The sequence below is a fragment of the Vombatus ursinus genome, unplaced genomic scaffold (genome assembly GCF_900497805.2).
Source record: "Vombatus ursinus unplaced genomic scaffold, bare-nosed wombat genome assembly UNPS02014837.1, whole genome shotgun sequence".
NCBI classification, from domain to species: domain Eukaryota; kingdom Metazoa; phylum Chordata; class Mammalia; order Diprotodontia; family Vombatidae; genus Vombatus; species Vombatus ursinus.
Window position 1 is genome coordinate 2400491 of NW_020954615.1, and position 25376 is coordinate 2425866.

Genomic DNA, 25376 nt, shown 5'->3' on the forward strand with positions numbered 1-25376 from the left:
GGGGGGGGGGGCCTGTTCAGTGGATAGTCCCTGGCCTAGAGTCAGGAAGACGCATCTTCCTAAGTTCAAATTTGGCCTCCAGACACTTACTAGCAATGTGACCCTAGTCAAGTCACTTCACTCTGCCTTAGTTTCCTCATCTGTTAAATGAGCTGGAGAAGGAAATGGCAAAGCACTCCAGTGTCTTTGCCAAGAAAACCCCAAATGGGGTCATGATGCGTCAGACATGACTGAAACAACCGAACAACAAGACTGGGGTGGGGGTGGGGAGGTGAAAAGATTTTCTATACTGAATATTCTCTTAATATTGAGCCATTCTTGGCTTCCCAGGATAAAATCCTACTTAATTATACTGAATCACACACACAAACATACACATACACGTATGTATGAAACTGAATGTTTTGTATAGGAAATTTATGTTTGTGTGTGCATATGTATACTTATAGTTGTTTTACTGGACAGTATTTTAACATGTTATATTGATATTTATCAATTACATTGGTCTAGAAAAGCACAGGTCCAAACAAAAATAATATCTATAATAATAACGTATATAATACAAATACATATGTTACAATATATGTAATATGGCATAATATATGTTATATATAGTAAAAATAAATATATGGAAAAATAACATATAATAAAAATACCTATGTATAGTACAGAATCCAAATGGCGAAGGGGTTCACTATGGGTAGTGAGGAACTTTAGTACCGACATCATGTAAGACCTGGCCCAGCATGGATTAGGAAAAGAATGGGCTGGACGCTTTGGGGCAGCTGTACAACAGTTTTCATGACTCCAAATTTCTCTCTTCCCAAAACAGAAACAGCAACATCCTTTCAGGGTTGACTACAGCTGCAGCACCACAGTCTTAGAAGAACCTTTTTGATTTGTGCTTAAATAGGAGGAAAGTGTGGGAGAGCAGAGGTATTAGACTGACTACCAAAGTGAGGGTCTACAGAGCCATTGTGCTGGCCTCACTGTTGTATGCCCGTGAAACCTGGATGGTATATCAGCTCCAGGACAGGAAACTGAATCGCTTCCATTTGAATTGTCTTAGGAAGATTCCAAAGATCACCTGGCAGGATGAGATACCAGACACTGAGGTCCTTTCTCGAACTAAACTGCCAAGCATTCAAACTCCGCTACAGAGAGCACAACTCTGATGGGCTGGCCACATCTGAATGCAAAACGAATACTTGTCAAAAAGACTGTTTTATGGAGACTCAGACGGGGCAAGTGTTCACACGGTGGTCAGAAGAAGCAATACAAGGACACCCTCAAGGTCTCTCTTAAGAACTTTGGAATTGATTGCATGCCATGGGAGACACTGGCACAGGACCACTCAGCATGGCATGCCCTCATGAAAGAAGGTGCTGTGCTCTACGAGTGAAGCAGAAACACCAGAGACGCAAATTTAGAGAATCCACCCCAAATGTTCACATGGACTATTTGTGCCCGACCTGTGGTTGAACATTCTGAGCTCACACCGGTCTGATCAGTAACAACTCTAGCACAGTGATGTCATTTTGGTTCTCTTCGAGAAGGAAGGACAACAACTTCTGAAGAACCAGAGTCATCATCCACGCGATGAAAGGCAAGAGATCCAGAGGAGGGTCCTGAGCACTCTGGGTGCCCCACCATGGAAGACTCATGAAAGGCCAGACCAAGGTCTCTCACAAGAAGGGAAGGCACAAAGAAAGGTGTTCCACATGGATGAATTCTCAGGTCAACCCAAGGCCTAGTACAAAGCAGCTGCTTCAGTAAATTAATTAATCAGTCATTGATTGATGGATCACTGAATGAATCACAGGTTGATTCAATTCAACAAGCATTTATTGAATACCTACTGTGTACAAGGTGTTTCGCTAGGTTCTGGAGAAGCAAAGACAAAAACAAAATAGTCCCTGCCCTCTAGGAGCTTATATTGTACATGTACATAATACAACAGGTACTGAGATAAGTAAATACAAAATAATTTCAGTGAGGGGTGATGGGGGAAAGGTAAGTGTGGGGAGCACCGATAACTGGAGAGAATCAGAGAAAAAGGCCTCAGGTTGGAGGGGACAAGTTTTGAGGGTTCTGTGCAATGAGATACAAAAGGATTGGACTATAATTCACTTTCTCTGCCTCAACCTTACTAAATTTGAGTATCAGAACCACATGTGCCTCAAGGAAAGTTAGGGAGAACACTATCTTTCTCTATTTTTGAAAACAGTTTATATGCCATAAGGATTGCTTGTCTTTGAATGTTTAACAAGGTTCACCTATTTCCAAGGGCCATGTGGTAGTTCATAAATAGCCTGGTTAATTTCTCCCTCAGAAATGAACTTGCTGAGGTTACCTATCTCTTGTTTTGTCAATTTGAGTATTTTTAAATTATTGAGGACCAATGAAAGGGCAGCAGGTAGCCACATAGAGGGCATGAGCAGGCTGCACCCATCATAAACCGGATTAGGAAGAAGACGCTGCATAAAAGGTATCATCAAAGAGCAAAAGGGTTGTACAGGTCACATGACAAGAGCAAGGAATGCCAATGGGAATGACGACTGGGCAGTCCTCTTCTTCAGGGGTTTCTCTAAGACGTCAAATGAAAGCGAGATGGGCTGTTGCCCACTGAATGGATTCTCTATGGCAAACTCATGGAAAGACATGAATAAGATCTCCCACCTCTGTTCCACCAACTGACCTCCCTGGCTTCCTTCCAAAATCTGCTAAAATCCCATCTTCTACAAGAAGTCTTCCCTAGCCCCTCTTAATTCCAGTGCCTTCCCTCTATTGATTATTTCCAATTTATTCTTACTATTCCTTATTTGTACATATCTGTTTGCTTGTTGTCTCCCCTATTCGAGTGTAAGCTCCTTGAGGGCAAGGACTGTCTTTTGCCTCTTTTTGTATCTACAGCACTTAGCACAGTGCCTGGCACAGAGTAGGCACTTAATACATGTTTACTGACCCATGAGGTTCCTTAGGCAAAGATGGGTCATAATGTGCTCTTCATAGACCCAATCAAGTATATTTTTGTAAACATCCATCCACGCTGTCTTTTGTAGCCTCAGCTTTGTTACAAAAAGCTGCACATAGTAGTCTCTGATCACTTTCTTTATTTCTGCTCTACTCACTGTGGTTTCCTCTTTTTTATTTTTGCTTTTGGTCATCTGGTTTTCCTTTCTCTTCTTTTGGATTAAATATCCCAATGGCATAAAATTTCATTAGGCCTTTTTCATGCCACTTCTCTGCACCAGCTATTCATATAATTTTTCTTTTATTTCAATTCAATTTGATGCATTCTTTTATTCTGAAGACTTTTTTTGTGGCCTTGTGTATATTATTACTTTGTTCATTTGTCTCATTTCTTTAACTACAAATAACTAATTAATTTCCTCTTTTGTGTCAACACAAGCATTCAGGGATATAAATTTGCCTTCACGTACTGTTTTGGCTGCAACCCATAGATTCTGATATGTTGTATTTATGTTGTCATCATCTTTAACGTACTTTGTTTTTGTTTCTATAATTTGCTCTTTAACCCAAGCATTATTCAGCAAGTCATGTTTTAGCCTTCACAGAGGATTAAGTCATCTAATCATATTTTTTCTTGTTGACTAGGATTATATTATGATCCTTGAATACAGTTTTAAATAATCTCTACATTTCTGAATGTATTTATGATTCATTTGTGCTCTGGAACACAGTTTTTAAGAATGTTCTATGTATATTTGGGAGAAAAAAAAAGTATTTCTTGGATTTTTCCATTCAATTCTCTCTATACAACTACTAAATTTAGTTTCTTCAAAAATCAAGTCCAAATTTTTTTTCTTGTTTATCTTTCTGTTTTATCACAGGGGTTCACAGCCTTAGCCCCACTCATGAACAGATTTCAAAGGATCTATGAACTTGGTTTTTTAGATAGTTAAATGTATTAAACTTTAATAGCCTATTAGTTACTAAGTCATCAGGGTAACAGTTGGTTAATATTGCTATTCTCTCATTAGTGGTACCCCTGAGTATAATGCCCCTATTTATCTTTTTTTAAGAAATCTGGACCTCTGAAGTCTTCAATGCAGTTGATGTGTTGGGTGAGTTGGGCTTGGGGCCTGCCCCACTGGCGCCCTGTGAACTCTGCTGACTTACAACCTGCACTTCTTTCTCATTATTTCTGGGAAATTTTCTTTCACGACTCCCTGAAAACCAGTGTTCAGATTCTTTTCTTCTTCAGCAGTCTTCAGAAGTGCAATTAAATAGACATTAGTTAAATCTGGAAAAAACAGAAGCAATCCAGAAGGGGCCAAGCAAGACGATGAATGGGGGAGGGAGACCAGGCCCCAGAAAGATCGCTGAGGGTGTTTAAATGGGGTGAGAGAAGCAATGACCATTGTCAAGCATCTGAAAGGATGTTGCTTGAGACTTGTTCTTTTTATTCCTGGAGGGCAGAAGTAGGAGCTGTGAGTAGAAGTTACAAAGGCAAAGTATGATTTGGCTTTCTGACAATCAGTGAGGCCCAAAAGAGGAATGAGCTGCCTCATGAGGAAGGGGCGTCTGCCTCACTGGAGGCTTTCCAGCAACTTGTAAATCTTGACCTCTGCAGCACTAGACACTGTCGTCAATACTGCCCACCTGGAAAATCTCACTTCTCCAGGTTTTTCGTCTCTCCTGGCCTTCCTCCTACCTATAGGATTGTTCCTTTTCGGTCTCTTTTGCTGGGTCATCATCTGTGTCCCTCCTTCTTTGTATAGATGTATCCCAGGACTCTATGAAATTAAAAGACACTTGCTCCTTGGACGGAAAGCTCTGGCAAATCTGGACCACGCATTAAAAAGCAGAGACATCACCTTGCTGACAAAGCGTTGTAGAGTAGAAGCTACGGTTTTCTAGTAGCAACGTATGGCTATGAGAGTTGGACTATAAGGAAAGCTGAACACCCACAGAATCGACACTTTCAAACTGTGGTGCTGCAGAAGACTTTTCAGAGCCCCTCGGAGAGCACAGAAGTCAAATCAATCAATATTTAAATAAATTAATTAACTGGAAGGCCAAATACTGAAACTGAAGCTTAAATACTCTGGCCACATAATGAGAAGATGGGATTCACTGGAAAAGACCTCGATGTTGGGAACGATTGAAGGCAACAGGAAAAGGGGACAGCAGAGGATGAGATGTATAGATGGCGTCGTGGAAGCAATGAACATGATCTTGGACAGACTTCGAGAGATGGTGAAGGATAGAAGGACCTGGTGTGCTGTGGTCCGTGGGATCACGAAGTCGGACACAACCGAACAACAACAATAACAAAGCCCCAGGACCCTTTCCTCGGCTCCCTCTCCCTCTCTCTCTCTGCAAACCTATCAGCTCCCATGGTTTTGATTGCTATCTCTATGCAGATAATTCTCAAATCAACGCGTCTAGCCCTTGTCTCTCTTCTGAGCTCCATCTACTATTACCAGCTGCCTTCGAGTCTTGCCTCCCAGGTGTCTGTCCCGTTAGCTTCTCATGTCCGAAACAGAGCCCGATCTCACTCCCCACAAATTCATGTGGATGTGGAGGGTAAGAGTATCCCTGATGTCATCCCCAAATCTTCAGTGCTCCTGAACCCTCCATGGTCAATCAATCGCCAAATCTTATTTCTATCTCCACAACTCAGTACAATTGAACACAGCCCTTCTATCTGCCCTGTCTTTTTCCTCAGCCAGTCCCCAGCCTCATTCAGACCTTCTCATGCAGGCTAATGTGGTACCCTTCAAATGGCTCCTCCTGGCTCCAGTCTCTCCTCTTCATTCCAGTCCTTGCTAGAATGTCGCCAAATTATATTCCTAAAACTCAGTTCTAACCACGTCACTGTTTCACTCAAAAAGCTCCAGAGACTCCCTGTCATCTCTAACATAAAACACAGAAGCCTCTGTTTGGCACCTAAAGCCCTTTCCAGCCTGGCTTTAATCTACCTTCTCAAACTGCTTCCCTATTACCCTATCTCCCCCATCCTCCACTCCAGCCAAACTGGTCGCTTGTTGTCCTTTGTATACCACCTTACAAACGCTGCTTCTGTGACTCTGAATACAGTATTCCCCAAGTCTTGAATGCACTCCCTCCTCCCCTCTGCCTCTTAGAAAACCATGGCTTATTTTAAAACTCATCTCAAGTGCTACCTACTGCATGAGCCCTTTCCAGATCTCCCCCGAGAGTCAGTGGTCTCCTCAAACCCTGAAATTATGTTGCAGATGTTTTGTGTTCATTTAAGAAAGGCAGGTGGCATGGTGGATGGAGAGCTCACCTCAGTCACAAAGACCTGAGTTCACACAGTGCCTGACACATACGACCTGTGTGACCCTGGGATAGTCACTTAACGTCTCATTACCCTAGGCAACTTTCTAAACTGAAGATATAGCATATGTTCTGATTGGCAATGGTAGGCTGGGTCTGAAGAAGAAGGCTATTGCATTCCTTCAGGGCTCTAGAGTGAACCCTGAGAATGCAAAGGTCTTTTTTAGTACTCAGGGCTCACGAGCCCCCATCAGTGTGAGTCCTCCTATGATTATCAGTTGATAACAGTTCTCTATATTTAGTGTTTAGAAACTGGTGTTTATGAAGGCAATGGTGTCAAACTCAAATAGAAATAGGAGCTATTCAACCATACATGAGAATCACTTTGAGCTGCATATTCACTTAGAAAACTACATATTAACATTATTTCTTTTCTATTGTGTTTTTATTTATTTTAGTAATTATTTTCCAATTATATTTTAATCTGGTTTGGGTGGCACTTGGGAGTGTTGGGGGCCTGTTTGACACCTCTGAATTAAGCTATCTGGACCTAGCATCTTAACACTTTAAATAAGGTTAACTGACTGACTGACTAACCTACTCTTACACAGAAAAGGGGCTAATCCTGCCTTGGTAGAGGGGTTGTTTCACCTAGGAGTTCCCTATTTCAATGACATCATTGGTCTAATCCATGTTCCCATAGTTTAGATTCATTTATTATTTATATTCTTTTATCTTTATATTCATTTATCTGTGTTCACACTGTTCCCCTCATTTAGATTATTAGCTCCTTGAAGGCAAAGATTATTTTGTTTTGTTTTGTTTTATATCCCCAGCACCTAGCACAGTTAACTGGCACATAGTAGGTACCCACTAGCACCAGCTGAATTGTAGTGAATGACCACTGTGTGAGAGGTCCTTGGACTCAGTCCATTTTGTCTCTACTGTTTCCAAATATTTCTAGTAACAATAGCTAGCATTTATACAGTGTCTACTATGTGCCAGGCACTGTGCTAAGGGTTTTAAAAATACTATCTCATTTGATTCTCACAACAGCCTTATGGTGGTAGGAGCATTTTACAGATGAGGAAGCTGAGGCAAACAAGTGCTTGCCCAGGGTCTGATTTGAACTCAGATCTTCCTGATTCTAAGCCCAGCACTCTACCCACTGCACCACCTAGAGTTCAAATCTATGGCCTTTGACTCAGAAGAACTGGGTTCAAACCTAGACTCTTTCACTTACTCCTATGTGACCCTAAGCCAAGTCATTTCATCTCTCTGAGCCCCAGTTTCCTGATCTGTGAAACCAGGGGGGCTGAAGGGGAACAAGAAAACCTGGAATGGCCCTTCTAGCCCCAGATCTGTGATCCTACAACCCACAGCTAGGGTTCTCTGGGAAGGGCTGCAATCTATAGCCAATCTTCTTAAAAGCCCAAACAAGTGAGTAATGCAAGAGCATCCTCGGATGCCATCTGACCAGAAACTCCCTGTTTATCTCTTTGATCCTGCTCCCACAAGGGCAGGGAGGCGCCCTCTCATTTTAGCAGGTCCTGTGCAGACCATCTTGTTTTATTTGGGGAGAAGCCAGAAAGCTCTATTTTAAAACCCCTGAAGGAACAAGGGAGGTAGCTTCTGAGCTTTCCCCGAAGAATCACAACCACACATAGCCCCTATGTAATGAATGAAGGTAAATCATTTCTCTCTTCCTGGCCTTCCCTTTCCCCTTCCAAGAATGCCAGGCAAAGCAGCCCCTGTCTCCACCTCTGAGCTCCTTTATACATTCTCTCTACAATCTGGGTTCTCCCACTTTCTCCTCTATCCTCATCAGCCCTCGAGTTCAGCTCAGGAGAATCTCGGTGCTTAAATGCTTTTTTCTTCGGGAAGTCTGTTTTCTCCTTTACTCCTTGAGGGAAATCTCAGCTGCTCACCCCTCAGGGAGCTGGCAAAATGCTGAAAGCTCAGGAATGCCTGCAAATATGCGCTTATTGATGAAGTCCCAGGGTGCAGATCTGAAAACCTCCTCTTCGGGAGGAAACTAGCACATACACACACTGTCCACATCCTCCTCTTCCCTGGGCTAAAAACAGGCAAGAGACAACCTGAGCAGAGGTCAGTCTCTTCTTGTTTTCATCCCCTTGGCTAGCAGTTACCAAAGGGTTATGAGGAATATCTGCTCCCACATCACTGGGAAGTATCACTCCTAGGCAAGGAATGGGGGGAGGGGAGGGGAAGGGGGTACAGAGAGGCCCTCTGAGAGTGGGAAGGTGCTGATTAAGGGATTCTGGCTGCCAAGCATTGGACAGGCAGGGGTCGGCGGTGGACTGCCGCCAGCTCCCTTCACCCACCCTCCCTGCTGTCGATGCCCTTTGTCCCTACCGCAGAGGCTACTTTTGAGATGTCCCTCCAGGAAGCTGGACAATTAGGCTTACCGCTCAATGTGCTGGTTCAAGATGATGAGTCAGCATTTTCCACCACCACCTCCCACTCCCCTTTTTGGCTTCTGGCAGCAAATCCGCCTACCCCTCAACATAGCTCCCCCTCAAGCCGCCTCTCCCAAGCTAAAGCGCCCCCCCCCCACTCTCCACTCTGAGAGCACTGCAGGGGACCCCAGGAACTGGACCACCCAGGGAAGGGAAAGGAAGGCCAGAGAGGGGGACAGTGCTCAGACCCAGAGTCACATCGTCGGGGCTGCACGCGAAAGCCTGGGCTCGGCCCGGGGTCCCTGAAGGGCACTGGCCAGGTCAATACATCCCGAAGTATCGAGAGCCTTGTGCCGGCCAAGGCTAGCTCTGGTGACCAAAGGCTGCAGCCCCGAGAGTGAGAATCGGCCATGTGCCGGGTTTGGCCCTCGCTGGAAGAGAGGGTTTAAAGATAGCTACATAGTAGCAAAGTCCGCGGGATTTGAACTTGTCACCTTTGGGTCCAGGGCACCGCAGCCCAGCGAGAACCCCTTTCGGACCCACCAATCCCTTCCTCCAATCATATCCCGCCCCGGTCCCGCTCCAACCAATCATAGGGCGACGCTGGAGTTCGGCTGTGGGCGGAGCCAGTCCCCAGAGAGCGACAGAGCCAGCGCCCAATAGGAAGCCAGATAACGAGAGTCCGCCCACCGTGCTATCCAATGGCCGAGAGGCGGCGACGGCTACGGTCCCCGAGGCTACAGCTGCTGGTGCCGGTGGCCGCGGGCTGCAGACCCCGGCACTGGCGGGGGGGGGGGGGGGGGGACGGCGTGGGCTCGCCACGGGCCCCCTTCCCGCACGCCCGCCCCGTGCCGCCCCCTCCCCTTGCTCGGCAGCCCGACCCGCCGTGGGCCTCACCTGCTGGAAGCGAGGCTTGCCCAGCTGGAAAGGAGGAGTCTCCGCCGAGGCGGTTTCCGCCGCTGCTGCCGCCGCCGCAGTCTCCGCCATGGCCACCGATGCCCGCAATCCCCGGCCCTTTTAAAATGTCCCTCCTCGGCCCCCGCCTCAGCTGCCTCTCCCCATTGGCTGCGGCCAACCGCAGCGTCAGGGCGGCGCAGGGGATTGTGGGCAAGGTAGTTTTTCTTCCCTGCGCCCCTTCCTGCGCTCCTGGGAAGAGACCATAGAGTGGGGAGCCAAGAGAGGCCAGAGCGTCTCCCACAGAACATAGGGCTGGGACTTTGCGCCAGCGGCCATCTTGGTATGGGTGGCCAAGTGTGGTTATTAACACTTTGGCAGGGTGTGCCCGATGACTCAGACAGATTGCTACAAGATTAGATTTTATGCGTGCAAAAGTAAAGACCAGTCCATCAACTCCTTCAATAGGCCCCAAAACTTTGATTTTCTCTTATGACCTCCTTTAAGGTCAATGCCATCCCCGGCCATTGCCACTAACACTTAATGGGGCTAATTCTCAGGCTAGGGTGGGTATGAGAGTGAGGGGTGTGTCAGGCCAACAAACACTTATCAAGCACTTACTATGCGGCCAAAACCTCCCTGTACTCTAGGAGCTCCCGGCCCGGGAGGCAGCTTTCCTTGAAAGGGAGCTGAAGCTGTTCCTAGGACTTAGCGCTGGGGACAGCTGGTCAGCCTCTAGACCAAGGGTTCTTAACTGGTGAATAGTCAGCTGAGATTGGAGTCAGAAAGACCCCAGTTCAAATCCTGCCTCAGATACTTCCTGTGTGACCTCAGGCAAGTTAATTAGGTTTGCCTCAGTTTCCTCAACTGTAAAATGGAGGATTAACATCGACTTCCCAGAACTGTTGTGAGATCACGTGAGATAACATGTATAAAGAGTTTGGTTCAGTGCTGGGCAGTGTGGTAGGTGCTAACTGCTAGCTATGATAATGATGATGAACTTTGGGGAAAAATGTAACTTCATCTTTATTAACCTTTGGCTTCCTTTGTAATCCTACGTATTTTATAAACTTAAAGAAAAATTTTGAGGAGTCGATGACAAAAACAAAGTTTAAGAATCTCTGGTCCAGACTGAATCCTGGGGCACTCCTTTGCTAATGGGAGTTCCAGAAAACATGGCCCTGTGACTCTCCTGTTTCTGTAAGCCCCTTGGGCCTAGTACAGTGGCTGAAACATGGCGAGTACTCAAGTTCTTCCCGAATTGAGTGGTGTTGGACCTAACAAGCGGAAGAGCAGAGGTGCACTCCCAGCTCTGCTGTGTTACTTGTGTGACCTTGAGCTAACACAACCTCTCTGGGCCCAATCCTCATGTGAAAAGTTAGGAAAAGGGGTCTGACTGGGGGGTCTCTGAATCTATGTATGATCCTGCTGGCGTGTGGAAGGTCTGGGATGTCATGGACTCATCAGTACAAAGACAGTAGAGACTGGACCCTGCCTGTAACTTAGTAAATGGACCAACTGACCCTGAAAAGTTACCCTGAGGATCAGCCAGCATCAAAGACAGCAATGAACCCCAGGCTTCCCGACACCAATACGCCATGCTCTACACTAGAGACTGTAACCCAGTAGAGGCAGCAGGGGGCACCATATCGTACAGAGTGCCAGGCCAGAGTCAGTAAGACCCAAGGACAAATCCAATCTCAGACACTTGCTAGGTGGGTTAGTCTGGAAAAGTCACTTACCTTTTGTGTGCCTCAGTTTCCTCATCTGTAAAATAGAGGTCATAATAGCACCTCCCTCCCAGAGTTGTTGTGAGGATCAAATGAGGTCATTTTAAAGTGCTTAGCATGGTGCCTGGCACATAATGCTATATAAATGTTAGCTATTATTTACTATTAATCCATTGATAACAGCATCTACATAATGCAAACAAAAAATGAAGACAGGTGGATTGGTTGACAGGGGCCTCATTCAAGTTTGCTTAAAATCAGACACTAGGCTATGAGTCCTATACTCAGGGACAAATCATAAAGGGAATCCTATGGTGTCGGCCACGACATTGGTTGGATGAAACCAACCAATGGGGGTAGTGTGGTCTGATGGTCTGGGTTCCTATCCTGCTTCCCCTACTCACTAGGTGGGTGATTCTAAGCAAACTTCTTACCTCTCGCCCACCAGCCCCCAAAGGGCCTCAGTCTCCTCGTGTGTAAAAGAGGGCTAACCACCTTTGTGACCCCTGCGCTTTGCGTGGTTGGTGCAAGGAAAGCTGGTGTGACCCCTCAAGCCGTCATCCCTTCCTGACCAGCCCCCAGAGGCAGCGTAGGCTGCTTGCTTTTCTCCCCCATGACCTGTTTGAGCCACCCCACCCTCAACCCAGTAACTGGACAGAGCCTCCCATCGTAGATGAATCCAATTTTTATTCTTTGTAAAGTGCTTAAAACACAAAGAACAAGCTCTTTAGAAACATGAACTGCAGCAAGGAAGACAAACAGTGAAGCAAAAGGATGTCCACCCTCTGCTGGAGCCTCCAACTAGGGCCAGGGGCAAAAAGACAACACAGAACAACTTGGGCTTCGATGCAAAAACTTGTGGCTTGGCTGTAGACTCCAGCCCCCTCCCAAAGCCCAGCCAGGCTGGGGTCCTTGTCTCCTTGGCTGTGCCCCAAGAAGGGGCATTCCCTCCCCCTCCAGACCCTGGGGAAGGGAGAGGATCAGGACTGTGAATGACTCAAAGGGGGTTTTCAAGACAGGCTACTGAGGAGAGGGGAGGGCATTGCTTTCCATCTCCAGGGACTCCTCCCGACATCAAGACAGCCCCCCAAAATCCCATACATATACGAATGCACACGTGCGCGCGCACATACATACATACATACACATACACACACACACACACACACTCTCTCTCTCTCTCTCTCGGGTTTCTCCTCTCTCCAATGACACAGCCCTCCAGAGGCCGAGTCAAAACCTATCACCAGCGGCCTTCCTCACCCACCTCAGCCTGCCATCCCAGAAAGGGCCCCAGGCTCCCACCTATCACAGCTGCCCTGATGCACCTGTCCAGAGGGTCAGATCCAAGGTGGAAGGAGGGCAGATGGCTGAGATCAGGCCCCAGGGGCTGCCCGGCCAAGGGGGACCAGTTGGGGAACATGGGACACAGGACGAATGCTTACTTGTTAAAGTGCAACAGCCCAGTTAACTAAGGCAGCTGGGTGGAGAGGGCGAGAATAGCAGCTTGGCTGGTGGGCAGTAGGGGGGAGGGGGAGAGGGAGGAGTGGCTGAGAACTTTCCTCCCCCAAGTGCAGCATCCCAGTGCCTCCAATGAGACAATGTAGCCAGGAGAGGGGGAGGAAGGCAGGGGCAGGCCAGCAGGAACTGGGGAGGGGAGAGAAGAGGGGGCACCCGCAAGGGCACTGAGCTGCTTGTTAATTCATCGAGTGAAATGGGAAAGGGGGGATGGTATCAAACATCATCACCCCTGCCCCAATTCTGGTTTCCTGGGCTTGAGAACTCATTCATGGAGCTGGCCAGCCATCCACCGGCTGCCCCTCCCATTTTCTCACACTCGGCTCAAGGCTGGGGAGGTGAGCCAGAGGTGCCCAGAGCCATGCAGGCAGATGGCCAGGCCAGGGCAGGGGTGCAGGAGCCTCTACCCCTTCTTCTCTTCAGCAGGGAGGAGTGGGGTGCCAGGTGGAGAAAGCCCATCATGGAAAGGGAGGCGGGGGCAGGTGGACCTCGGTCCAGACCCCTGCCTGGGCCCCTCCCCACAAGGCACATTTTACATTTTAATGATTTTTTTCTAAGCCCTTCCGGGCTGCAGAGTTTTGGCATCTGAACGGGTAAGCAGAGAACAGAGAAGCTTTTAAACATTAAAACCCAAACAGATCCCAGAAGAACCCCAAAGACAGGAAGCCTGGGATCAGATAAAGACCTAGGGGTGGGGGGCGGATTATTCTTTCGGAGAAACAACAGAACGCAAATCCCTCCCTGAATAAAATGAACCAAAGACTCAGAGCACACCCCTTGGCCTCTCCCCAAACTGAACCGCAGGCCCTCACACTCACGCTCACTCTCACACGCGCACACACACACACACACACAGACACACACACACACAGTGGGGACAGGGCAGCGCAGCAGAGTGCTGACGGATGAGCCGGCTAGCTGTCAGGCTCACATTTTGGCAGATTGCTTCCCAAGAGGTAACACTGGCAGTAACATCAGGGCAGGGGAGTGGGAGAAGCTAGCTCCAGCTGGGGGTGGGGGAGGAGGAACACCTGGGTTCAGACAGGGATAGGGAGTATCACTGCCTCCCAGGCAGCAACCCCCCTTACCTCCCCTGTGTTGTCCTTGGAAGACTCTACAGCCCACTCTGGCCCCCAAGCTCCAGCGGGCCCCAAGTTGAATGGGCCAGAGCAGAGCCGGCCTCTTCTAGTCCCAGATCTGTCCCTGGTAGCAGGGAGAGCCCTGAGGGGAGCAGAAATAGCTTTCCTTTGGGGCCCTGGTTCCTCCCCTGCCAGGAAGGGCCCAGATTGCTCTCCTACAAGGCCCTAAAATTCCACCATCAACTCTTGGCTGGGAAGACCTGCCAGCCTACAGGGGTGGGTGTGTGTGTGTGTGTGTGTGTGTTTGTGTGTGTGTGTCCATGTATGTGTGTGTGTGTGTGTGTGTGTGTGTGTGTGTGTGTGTGAACTAGGGAAGGGGGTTACTTGGGGGCCCGGGGCCCTGGCGGGATCTGCAGCAGCGTTGGAGATGTCTCCATGATGCGCACCAGCAGCTGGTCAATGTAGCTCTCCAGCTCATGCACGTGCTCATCGCGGCGGCTTAGCTCCCGCTCCCGTTGCAGGAGCAGGGCGATCAACTCGTCGTGGGTCAGGTGGTAGTACTTGGCTGACTGGTCCGGCTGCGAGGGGTCCTGATGGCGAGCAGAGCCGAGGGCTGAAGGAGGGAGCCCAGGCCCTTCCCCCGCCCTCCTCCCTGAGGGCACTGAGTGGGCAGACAAGGAATGGTCCCTGGCCTCAGAGGGCTTCTGTTCTGAGGGGACCCACCCCAGGGGCAGCATGGAGCTGCAGCAGGGAGAGAGCACAAATGGGGCGGGCAGGCGCTGTGCACTGTACATGCCACACAAACACCACAGCCGTCATCAGACCCGAGGGCCTCTGGGCTCTGAGAACGAGGACGGGGGACCAACGGGGAAGACGGGTCCAGGCTCCGTGCCTGAGACACCACCACTGGCCCACGAGCTCCCAGCCAGGCACAGTCAGGGTGGAATTGGGGCCCAACTGCCCCCAGGAGATTCCCTGCCAGCCTGCCCGCCGCTCACCTTCAGCTTCACCTTGGACTCCACTGTCTGCTCAGCCTGGGGGGCCACAGGTGGAATGCTGCCTGAAGTGACCGTCTTGAGTTTCTCCAACCCACTGGTCAGGGCTGAGCTCAGGCCAGACCGAGGCGGCTTCTTGTCCACAGACCCCTCTGGGGGCGCCGAGCTGAGAGGCTTCACGGGGTGGGGGCTGGGGAGACAAGGGGAGCCTTGATGGGATGATTTCAGAGGCTCTCTGATCCCCTGCATACCTGAACCAGCACCCTCATTGTAACATTCAGCCCCCGCCCGAAGCCGCCCCAGATGGCCCCTTCTTAGCCCAGAGCGGCTCCTTGCCTCCTGCATCTGCCTTCTGGGGCCAAACACTCCCCACAGGACAGGGCTTCAGATTCCTCAGACAGACGGTCCCGTCCCCGGAGCCTTCTCTGCTCCACACTAGACACACCCAGGGCCCCCTGCCCATCCTCATAAGGCCCTTCAGACCCCTGGGAGCCCTGCTCGGGACACTCCCCTTCCTCTATCTGTGGCAGCAGGAGGCAGTCATCTTTTAAAACAGTCCTGAGATAATTCGAGCACCTTTTGGAAACTCAATCACCGAATCTCAGAACAGACCTCAGGGGCATTTAACTATGTGTTTAAAACAACAATTAAGTTAAATCCAACAAACATTTACCAAGAACCTACAATTGTGTGCAGACTCCCTGGAACAAGAGACAGCTCTGATAGGCTCTCATTATGTGACAGCAGTGGTCATGGGTGTGTGCTTCTACTGACACCAGGCTGGCTTAGAACTTCCGACCTTGACCACTTGAAGCCAGACTGAGCTGATCTCCCGCCACCTTTCATTAGTGCTCTGTGAGTTAAGTTTTGGATTTTGTACCATGCACATGATTCACTACTTCATTTTTAATTGTGTGGTTCTTAAGAATAGATATTATTCTAGGGATAAATGCAAAAGTTGCAGATTTTAAAGAGCATACTTCAATGACTACTAGAGATATTGCACTGGCTGTTGGTGTGGGAAACGCAAGCATTTCAAGGATCATCAAAGCCCTCCATGAGGCAGGACTGGGTGCACCTAGACCCAAAAGAAAACGTGGTTCAGGGCAGCTAGGTGATGCAGTGGCACTGCATCACATGGCCAGACCACTGGCCCTGGAGTCAGGAGGATCTGAGTTCAAATCTGGCTCAAATACATAACACTCCCTAGCTGTGTGACTCTGGGCAAGTCTCTTAACCCCAATTGCCTCACATAAAAAAAAAAAATTCACAGAGTCATTTAAATGGCAAACCACTCCAGTATCTTTGCCAAGAAGACCCTAAATGGGGTCACAAAGAGTTGGACATGAATGGAATTATTGAACAACAACCTCTAACACCAGATTCAGGTCTCTTTTTTTAATTTTTAATTTATGCAATAAAACAAGCATTTCCATAATGTAGCATAATAAAAAGATGATTGCCTTGAAACTGCTGATCTATTATGCATAACTTGCTATTGCTTTTAAATATATAATAAAATTATCATGTAAAAAAAGAAAAGAAAGAAAACGCGGTTCCAAATGAAAAAACAAACTATTGTTCTCAAATGAACTAATCCTCAGAAAACCAGCAAAGAAGGACCTGACAGCTGGAAGACATGTTACTAATTCTATTAGGGTCCATGACACAGGCTTTTAAAACCAACACAACAGTGAGAAAACCAGTTTGGAGAACAAGTTGCTAACTGTTGCTATGAAGAAAAAACACTTGTCATGGGCTCAAGTACATAAAGGCTCAAATACTAATGACTGGAAAAGGTAATTTTTACTGATGAACCTCACTTTTTCATTCAAAATTCTATACCAAAACAATAGTCCAATAGAAGCCCAAGTGAGCTTCTAAAATCTAGGTAAGTTCATTAAACTGTAAGACATCCACCCCACTTCCAGGAAAAAAATGGTTTTGGGGAGGCTTTTTGGTTTTTTGCTCCCAGTGGGCCCACGTGGTTTGGTGATGAAAAATTAAGGAATATGGATTAAACTCTTATGAACTCAATGCCAAATCTTGGGTTTTTTTTTAGTTATTGCAAAGGAGATACAATGCATAATAAAAAAAAATTTAAAGATGTAAAAAGTTGCAAGTTTTACTATAAAAGTCAATTACTTTGTAACAAGTACATGCTACATTCCCTTTCGGACTCTGCGTCACCCTGGTCCACAGCCTCATCACAAAGTTGGCCTGCCTCCAAGCCTCTCCCCACTCAGGCACCAGGTCCAGTCATGTGGCTTCCTGTGGCTCCAGGATCAAACACAAAATGCTGTTTTGTATTCAAGGCCCTTCATCACCTACCCCACTGCCATGCACCTTTCCAGGATTCTTATCCCCTGCCTATACCATCCCACTCCAAAGAAACTCCCATCTCCTAGCTGAGCGTTTTCACTGGCTGTCCCTCCTCGTCTCTTCTTCCTGGCTTCCTTCAAGTCCCGGCTAAAATTCCACCAAGAAGCCCTTCCCAACCCCTCTTAATGCTAGGGTATTCCCTCTGATTATCCCCACTTCATCCTGTACATATCCTGTCTTACACGACTGTTTGCATGTTACCTCCCCCTCAAGACTGCAAATTCCTTGAGCGTCGGGACTTTAGCCTTTCTTTGTGTCCTAAGTACTTAGCACAGTGCCCAGCAAATGTTGTTTAGTAGGTATTTTAGTTGTGTCGGACTCTTCAGTACCCTATTTTGGGGTTTTCTTGGCAAAGATTCAGGAATAGTTTGCCATTTCCTTTACAACTCATTTTACAGATGAGGAAACTGAGGCAAACAGAGTTAAGTGACCTTGCCCAGGGTCCCACAGCTAGGAAGTATCTGAGGCCAGATTAGAACTCAGGAAGATGAGTCGTCCTGACTCCAGGCCAGGTGCTCTATCCACCCTGCCAAAAATAGTAGGCAATTAATAATGGCTAGTTGCCTAACAAATCTATTCCAGAGAGGCAGCATTGTATGCTGGATAGAGAGCAAGACTGAAGAGTCAGAAAGCCCGGGGCAGCTAGGTGGCCCAGTGGATAGAGCTATGGCCCTGGAGTCAGGAGGATCCGAGTTCAAATCCGGCCTCAGACACTTGACACTTACTTGCTGTGTGACCCTGGGCAAGTCAATTACCTCTGTTTGAGGGAGATTCCAGTATCTCTGCCAAGAAAACCCCAAATGGAATCACAGAGTCAGACATGACCCAACAACAACAACAAAAGGGCCCTTCCTGGGCTGAAGGCCCAGGAGAAAGCACCAGGGCAGGCTGAGGCCAGGAGCATGAGCTGGGCAGTGACAGGCCCAGGGACACAGGTAACTAACGCCAGGACTCAGAACGTCTAATGAAACTCTGCAGGCCTGGTTGCTACAGCCACTCCCAGCGCAGCCACAGGCCCACACCCTGCCCTCCCTCCTCTGCAGGATGGGGACATGACACCTGCCCTGGTTAGCCCGCAGGGTGGGTATGAATCAGGTGATATGCCCGGCACCTCCTCCAATCCAGACAGAGACCAAAGGGCCCCTGCCCTCAAGGTGCCTACGTTATCTTACATGGGGGGGGGGGACAAGATGGCCACAGATGGTCCGCAGAAAACAGAGGAGGAAGAAATGCAGGGTGATCTCAGTCACCAACAGCTGGAGGAACATTCCGGAGGGGGAGGTCCCATTGTAGAGATGAGGAAATGGAGGCGTGGGCAGCTTGGCCAAGGCCGCAGCTGATACATGTGAGAGAGGAGAGGCCAACTGGGTGTGTCCAGACTCCACAGCCAGGGCTCTTCCCACTAAACCACCCTGCCTGCCTAAGATGTACTGAAACCAGAGGGCCTCCTTCTGACCTGTGGCTGAGGCTCAAACACACACACATACACACACACACACACACACACACACACGCACACACACACACACGCACGCACATGCACAAGTTCTTCAGGCACTCATAAGTACATGAGAAAATGATTCCATTTTAATTTCACTGAGAAAATTGGTGACAGTATTACTTGTCCAAAAACAAGGCCGAAGACAGTGACGGTGTTCTGAATCCACACACTCTCCTGTCGATTTTCAAGGCCTCATGACCCAGTGGAGAGAGCCCACCTCAAAGTCAGGAAGACTTAGGTTCAAGCCTTACCTCTGCTAAACTGTGGCTGCATAATTCCCAGAAGTAGGCTCTCTGGGGCATGGCAGGAAACACCTTTAAGGCTAATCTGGATTATTAACATTTTATCTTTCATTATCTTAAGTCTAAACAATCAACAAAACAATAAAGCTCTGATCTGTAGCATTTGCAGATTTCCAATTTCTGACTGTAAATGCTCCCACTGAAAATTTAACAATTTGTTCCCTGGAGCCAGTTTGAGCTGGCTCCAGCACAGCCCTATGTACATATAACCCCGGGCAAATCACTTCACCCTGTTTGCCTCGGTTTCCTCATCTGTAAAATGAGCTGGAGAAGGAAAGAGCCACTTTGTCAAGAAAACTCCAAATGGGGTCACGGAGAGTCGGACACAACTGAAATGACTGAACAACAATTGAGCTGAGGCAGAGTATCCTAATGGATAGAGAGCTGGCCTTGGGCCCAGGAAGATCGGAGCTGAGTCCCACTTCAGCTGCATCTCAGTGCTCCAGGAACCTCTGAAGGCCTCTGACCTGCACGGAGGGAAGGAGGCGGCTCCTCACTAGGAGGGCCAATGAAATCACAGCTCGTGGCCCTGTCCTTCCCAGACTAGGAGGGCCAGTGAATGCTGCCAATATGGCCTCCCTAGATTTGAGGCTCCTGTTCTCAAACGATGTGAACTCAGCTATAAAAGCTGGCTCTGGGGCTCGCCAGGAGACTCAAGACACAAGGGAAATGTAAGTAACTCTTTAAAACTCCTCAGCACCAGCCATCTACCACAGGCTTTCAGTCTGGTGGAAAACCTGCTAGGATGTGGCCAGTAGAGTGGAATCAGGATGGGCTGAATGACCGAGTCTAAGAAGCCGTCAGCTGTTAACGGTCCGACGGCAGCTTGGCAGGAAATCTCCACCAGAGCTTCTGGGGCTCTGCGCTTGGTCCTGGGCTGCTGAAGAATTTTATCAGACAACAAAGGCCTATAGATGGCAAGCTGATTTAATCTGCAGATGACATCAAAACTAAATCTGCCCCAATCCAAAAAGCTCCCCCACACAGACCACAACACTGGGCTGAATCTAATGGAGAGAAAAGCAGCCTTACATGGGTTCAAACAATCAACTTCCCAAGGACCAGACAGCAGCTTGTCTGAAAAAGACTGGGTTTTATAGGCTAAACACCCAATTTGAGGCAACAGTGGAATTTGGCAGCTGGAAAAGTTAGGACATACCCAGGTGGAATTCGGGCCTCTTCTAGAGGACTCTTGAGTTCTCTTTAGGGTACCCTGTTTTGGAAGGGACACTAATAAACTGCAGAGCACACAGGGGAAAGCACCCCAGGACGTGGAGGGACCTCAAAATGAAGTCCTCTGAGGATTAGGAAAGGAACTGGGAACAATGACCTGGACAAGAGAAGACTTGGGGGTGTCTGAAGGGTCCTCCAGTAGAAGAATATTACTGAATTCTGAATGGCCCCTGAGGACAGAGTTAGAAGCAAAGAGTAGAATTTGCACATGGGGATATTTCTTCAGCTTGATGTCAGAAAAACAATAATAATACCTAGCATTTATATGACGCTTTAAGCTTTGCAAAGCGCTTTACAAATACAGCTCATTTGATCCCCACACCAGCCCTGGAAAGTGGGTGCTGTTATTATTATCCCCATTTTACAGATGAGGAAACTGAGTGAGAGGCACTGAGTGATTCATTCAGGTTCACCCAGCTAGGAAGTGTCTGAGGCTGGACTGGGGCTCATGAGAAACTCCCTCTACCAGGGCCCTCTGGTGAGTGATGGGCTCCCTGCCCCACTATAGTGAGGACAACTGAAAAGTTTAGCTCTAAATGGCATGGAGGCGCCACCCAGTGGCAGTCACCTAAACTGCAGTCATGACGGCAGAAGCAGAGGCAGTTGGGGAAAGATGATGCAAGAGAGAGGTCTGAGAGAACAGAAGCCTTGAGCTTGAATTCTGACTGTCACTTACTATCCGTGTGACCCTGGACAAGTCCTTTCCCTTCTGTAGGTATCATTTTCTTCCTCGGTGAAATGAGTATGTTAGACAGCACTTGGCTGCCTAAATTCTAGGACAGGCCCCGCAAAACCAAAACCCCGCACGTCCGTCAGTCAGACAGAGGTTTGCCTCCTATGGGGCTTCAGTCCCCTGCCGTGCTAATGGCAGTGTCCTACTCAACACACTCCGGGGGCTCCCCATCACCTCCAGGATCAACCCCTCAGGAGCTGGCCCCTCCTCTCTTTCCTGCCCACCTCCATGCACTCTGCTCCAGCCTGAGGCTCCCCCATCTTCCCCAAGCCTCTTAATTGTCCTGCTTTCTGTCTGGGGGTGAGCTCCTTATTAAAAGCCTTTCTTTGCATCCTGAGCAGACCCTCAATAAAGGTTTATTGACTGATTCACTGATTTATATCACACTACAGCAGAAACAGGGCAGCCAGATGGTGCCAAAGTGCACAGAGCGCTGGGCCTGAAGTCAGAATGACCTGCCTCATTTACTGTGTGTGTGACCCTGGGCAAGTCACTTCACCCTGTTTGCCTCAGTTTCCTCATCTGTAAGATGAGCTGGAGAAGGAAATGGCGAACCATTCAGTATCTCTGCCAGGAAAACCCCAAAGGGAGTCACGACGAGTCAGACACGACTGAACCTGAACTGAAGGGTGGAAGAGCAAGCTTGGGGTCCTCTGGTTTCCGGCAACTTTCCATTACACACTATTCACAAACCTGGAAGTGATCGGCTGAAAGCTGAAAGGGATGGTATACAGCACGTCATCCAATCTTTCACTTCCCAGAGCTGACGGCACTTGGCCAAGGCCCAGCAGCTCCTTCCCATTCCAGCTCTGCTCCCATGTCCAGGTCACCTCCATCCTCCGGCCTTCAGAGTGATGGGATCAGGGAGGATGCTGTCCGAGGCCCCTCCCAGCTCTCCATCTAGGACCATCACGGCTACCATGACTACTCCGTTTCACAGCTAAGGAGATGGAGGCTCCGAGAGACCAGATGACCTGTCCTCGCTCACCTGGCTACCCTGGGCTTGAGGCACGACTTAGACTCGGACGGCGGGCCTAGGGCTCCATCCATCCCACGCTGCACTTCATCTTCATTTTCAAAGGAAGACGGCAGAATGGGGGATTTTGCCTGTTCTTCCATTTTCACTTCTCTGAGGTTGAGAAGGAAGAGCTTCTGACTCAGGGGACGGGGTGCAGGAAGAGGGAGAGAGAAAAGGGGTCTTGGCTCTTCTAACCCAACTCCCTGAACTTTTCCAGCTGCCTTCTCAGGTTAGACGAGCCCCCATCGGTGGCGTCCTCTGACTGGTGAGTTCCTCCCTTTGAGGAAGGACCCATGCCAGCCACGCTGCTTCTTTCTATCTGGGCGCAGCACTCGACTCTCCAGCCTGTTCCAACTTGCCTGCCTCAGCCTCTCGGCCTTATTTACCGGCTGACTTTTGTGCCCTGCTGTGGGTGCAGTGGCCGCAGCAGGTCCAGATGCGGCTATCATCATAGTGCCTTCCTCCTCCCTCGGGGCTGTCTTCCCTCAGTAAGCCCCTCAAGGGCTGCCATTTTCCCTTTGCTTGTTGACTGACTGGCCCAAGTTCCACACAGTGTCTGAAGGACTGACTACTTTAATTTTTATCTAAGGAAGCCCCGTTGATAATGGAAGAAGTCGGGCAGAGGGGCCCCTAACAACATCTTGTGGGCTAAGCACGGCACGAGGTTGGCTGGTCCTCGTGGGGCAGGCCCCAGCAGATGCACTGCTGCAGTCACCTTCGGGCCAGTCTCTCACCACTCCAATTCATCCACCAGAACCTCGTCTGCCCCTAACTCACAAGCCTCCAGGGGCTCCCTCTAAAATCCAGGAGCAAATAGAAGCCCTGTGATTCCATGGCCTGGACACCTCCTACCTTTCCATCGTACTTCGCCACACACACTCCATCTACCAACTCTTGCCTCTTCAACGGCTGGTTCCCATGCCTGGAATGCTCTTACTCCTCAGCTAAGAGGCAGAAAGCCTCTGCCGGTTCCCCACAGCTAGTGCCGTCCCTCTGAGATGTACACTGTCTCTACCTTGTTTACACACAGCTCTTACATGTTGTCTCCTCACTGGACTGTGAGCTCCCTAAAGGCAGTGACTGTCTCTGACTTTCCTTCTATCACCAACACTCAGTACAGGGTCTGAGACATAATAAACACCTGACTGGCTGACGGAAATGGGGATCCTATCTCCTCTCCCACAGGGTTAGCAGATGGACCAAACAAAATGGTGCACATCTGTCAGTCAGCCAACGTTTCTGAAGCAGCTGCTGTGCCAGGCACTGGGCTAAGCACTAGGGACACAACAAAAGGAACAAAAAGTCGCTGCTCCCAAGGAGCTCACAGTCTACTGGGGGAGACAACATGCAAACATCTGTGTACAAACAAGCTGCAGACAGGATAAATTAGGAGTGATCTCAGAGGGAGGGTTCTGGAAAGAATGTTTTTGGTTTTTGGTTTTGGTCCGGATCTCGGACTTCATCGGGGTGTGGGAATGTCCATGTACCAATCTCTCCCAATGCAGATCAGGAGAGAAGACCTGGGGTCCTGAGAAGTGGGCTAGGGGGCCCCCAAGCTACTCCTTATGTGTCCATCTGAGGCAGAACCTGAAGCCAGACCTTCCTGACTGTAAAGCTTGCTCCCCTCCCAACACCCCATGCTTCCTCTATCATCGATGTGGGATACAGTCAGACATTCAACTGAAAGGAACCCTAATGATCAACTGAGCCAAACAGACCACCTTTCCCCAGATGAAGACGACCGTTACTGGGACAATCTCCACATCTGGACCAGCCAGGGTCACGAGAATGAGGAAGGCCCTGGCAGAGGAGCGCTGTTCTGAGCTGGAAGGAAGAAGAGACTCGCCCCTGAATTTCCCTCTCACCCCGAAAGGTCCCACACCCTCAACTTCTGCATCAGTCAAGTGGGTGCTCATCCCCCACGGGGTCCCACCACAGATAGCAGGGGTCCCTTCCATTCCTGACACCCCCACTTGGAGGCTCAGAGAGTCATAATCCTGTAAGCTGGAAAGCGGCTTCACAAGTCGCCCCGGCCAACCCCCAGCCCATCCCCAAACCACGCAGACCGACCTCTTCCCCTCTCACCAGAACCCGAGCCCCGCCCTGGCATCCTGGGCATCTACCTCCTCCCCAGACTGAGATTTTTGTCTTCCCCCAGAAGAATGTAAGCTCTCTGAAGGCAGAGGCTGTCTGGCTTGCTTGTATTTGCATGCACAGTGCCTGGCACATGTATGAGCTTAATAAATGCTTTTTCTTCCACCCATTTGTACAGGTGAGGACACTTGGAGGGGGAGAGAGAAGGTCATACAAGTATTCACAGAAAGACAGAGCTACCACTCCAAGAAAAAAAATAGGGCGGAACAGCATCGCCATCTATTGGGTTTTTGTGGTATTGCTTCTGAAGATTTAAAAGTCAGAAATTACTGAGTTTTTATGACCACAGACATACTGTGGTATCAGCCTTGGACACTGCCCCGTGGTATCTGTCCTGCCAACCTGCTGAAGGCCACCAGCTCCCCTCTGTTGACAAAGCCACTGTGGTGATCCCATTTAAATGACGTCTGGTCCCTCCCCACTAGAGGACCCGTTTCCTCCCCTTCAGAGGACTCCCGTTTCCTCCCCAATAGAGGAGCCCCATTTCCTTCCCTTCAGAGGACTCCTATTTCCTCCCTGTCAGAGGACCCCCACTTCCTCCCCACTAGAGGACCCCCATTTCCTCCCCATTAAAGAAGCCCCATTTTCTTCTCACTAGAGGACCCCTGTTTCCTTCCCTTCAGAGAACTATTTCCTCCCCACTGGAGGAGCCCCATTTCCTTCCCTTCAGAGGACTCCTATTTCCTCCCTGTCAGAGGACCCCCATTTCCTCCCCATTAGAGAAGCACCATTTTCTTCTCACTAGAGGACCCCCATTTCCTTCCCTTCAGAGGACTCCTATTTCCTCCCTGTCAGAGGACCCCCATTTCCTCCCCATTAGAGAAGCACCATTTTCTTCTCACTAGAGGACCCCTATTTCCTTCCCTTCAGAGAACTATTTCCTCCCCAATAGAGGAGACCCATTTCCTTCCCTTCAGAGGACTCCTATTTCCTCCCTGTCAGAGGACCCCCATTTCCTCCCCACTAGAGGACCCCCATTTCCTCCCCATTAGAGGAGCCCCATTTTCTTCTCACTAGAGGACCCCCATTTCCTTCCCTTCAAAGGACTCCTATTTCCTCCCTGTCAGAGGACCCCCATTTCCTCCCCACTGGAGGACTCCTATTTCCTTCCCTTCAGAGGACCCCCATTTCCTCCCCATCAGAAGACCCCCAG

The 25376-nt window shown here is 49.1% G+C and overlaps 2 protein-coding genes across 4 annotated transcripts in view; both read right to left on the minus strand.

Annotated features, from left to right (window-relative positions):
• SFXN5 (sideroflexin 5) overlaps positions 1-9674 on the minus strand; it is a 206060-nt gene extending 196386 nt beyond the window's left edge. For both annotated transcript variants that reach the window (XM_027840006.1, XM_027840007.1), the window contains exon 1: positions 9585-9674. In XM_027840006.1, coding sequence (XP_027695807.1) covers positions 9585-9674 — 90 coding nt within the window. The remainder of the gene's footprint in view (positions 1-9584) is intronic.
• Positions 9675-11978: 2304 nt separating this feature from the next.
• RAB11FIP5 (RAB11 family interacting protein 5) overlaps positions 11979-25376 on the minus strand; it is a 52713-nt gene continuing 39315 nt past the window's right edge. For both annotated transcript variants that reach the window (XM_027839946.1, XM_027839945.1), the window contains 2 exons: positions 14904-15090; positions 11979-14495 (listed from right to left, as the gene is read on the minus strand). In XM_027839946.1, the coding sequence (XP_027695747.1) occupies positions 14286-14495; positions 14904-15090 (397 nt within the window). In that variant the 3' untranslated portion in view covers positions 11979-14285. The remainder of the gene's footprint in view (positions 14496-14903; positions 15091-25376) is intronic.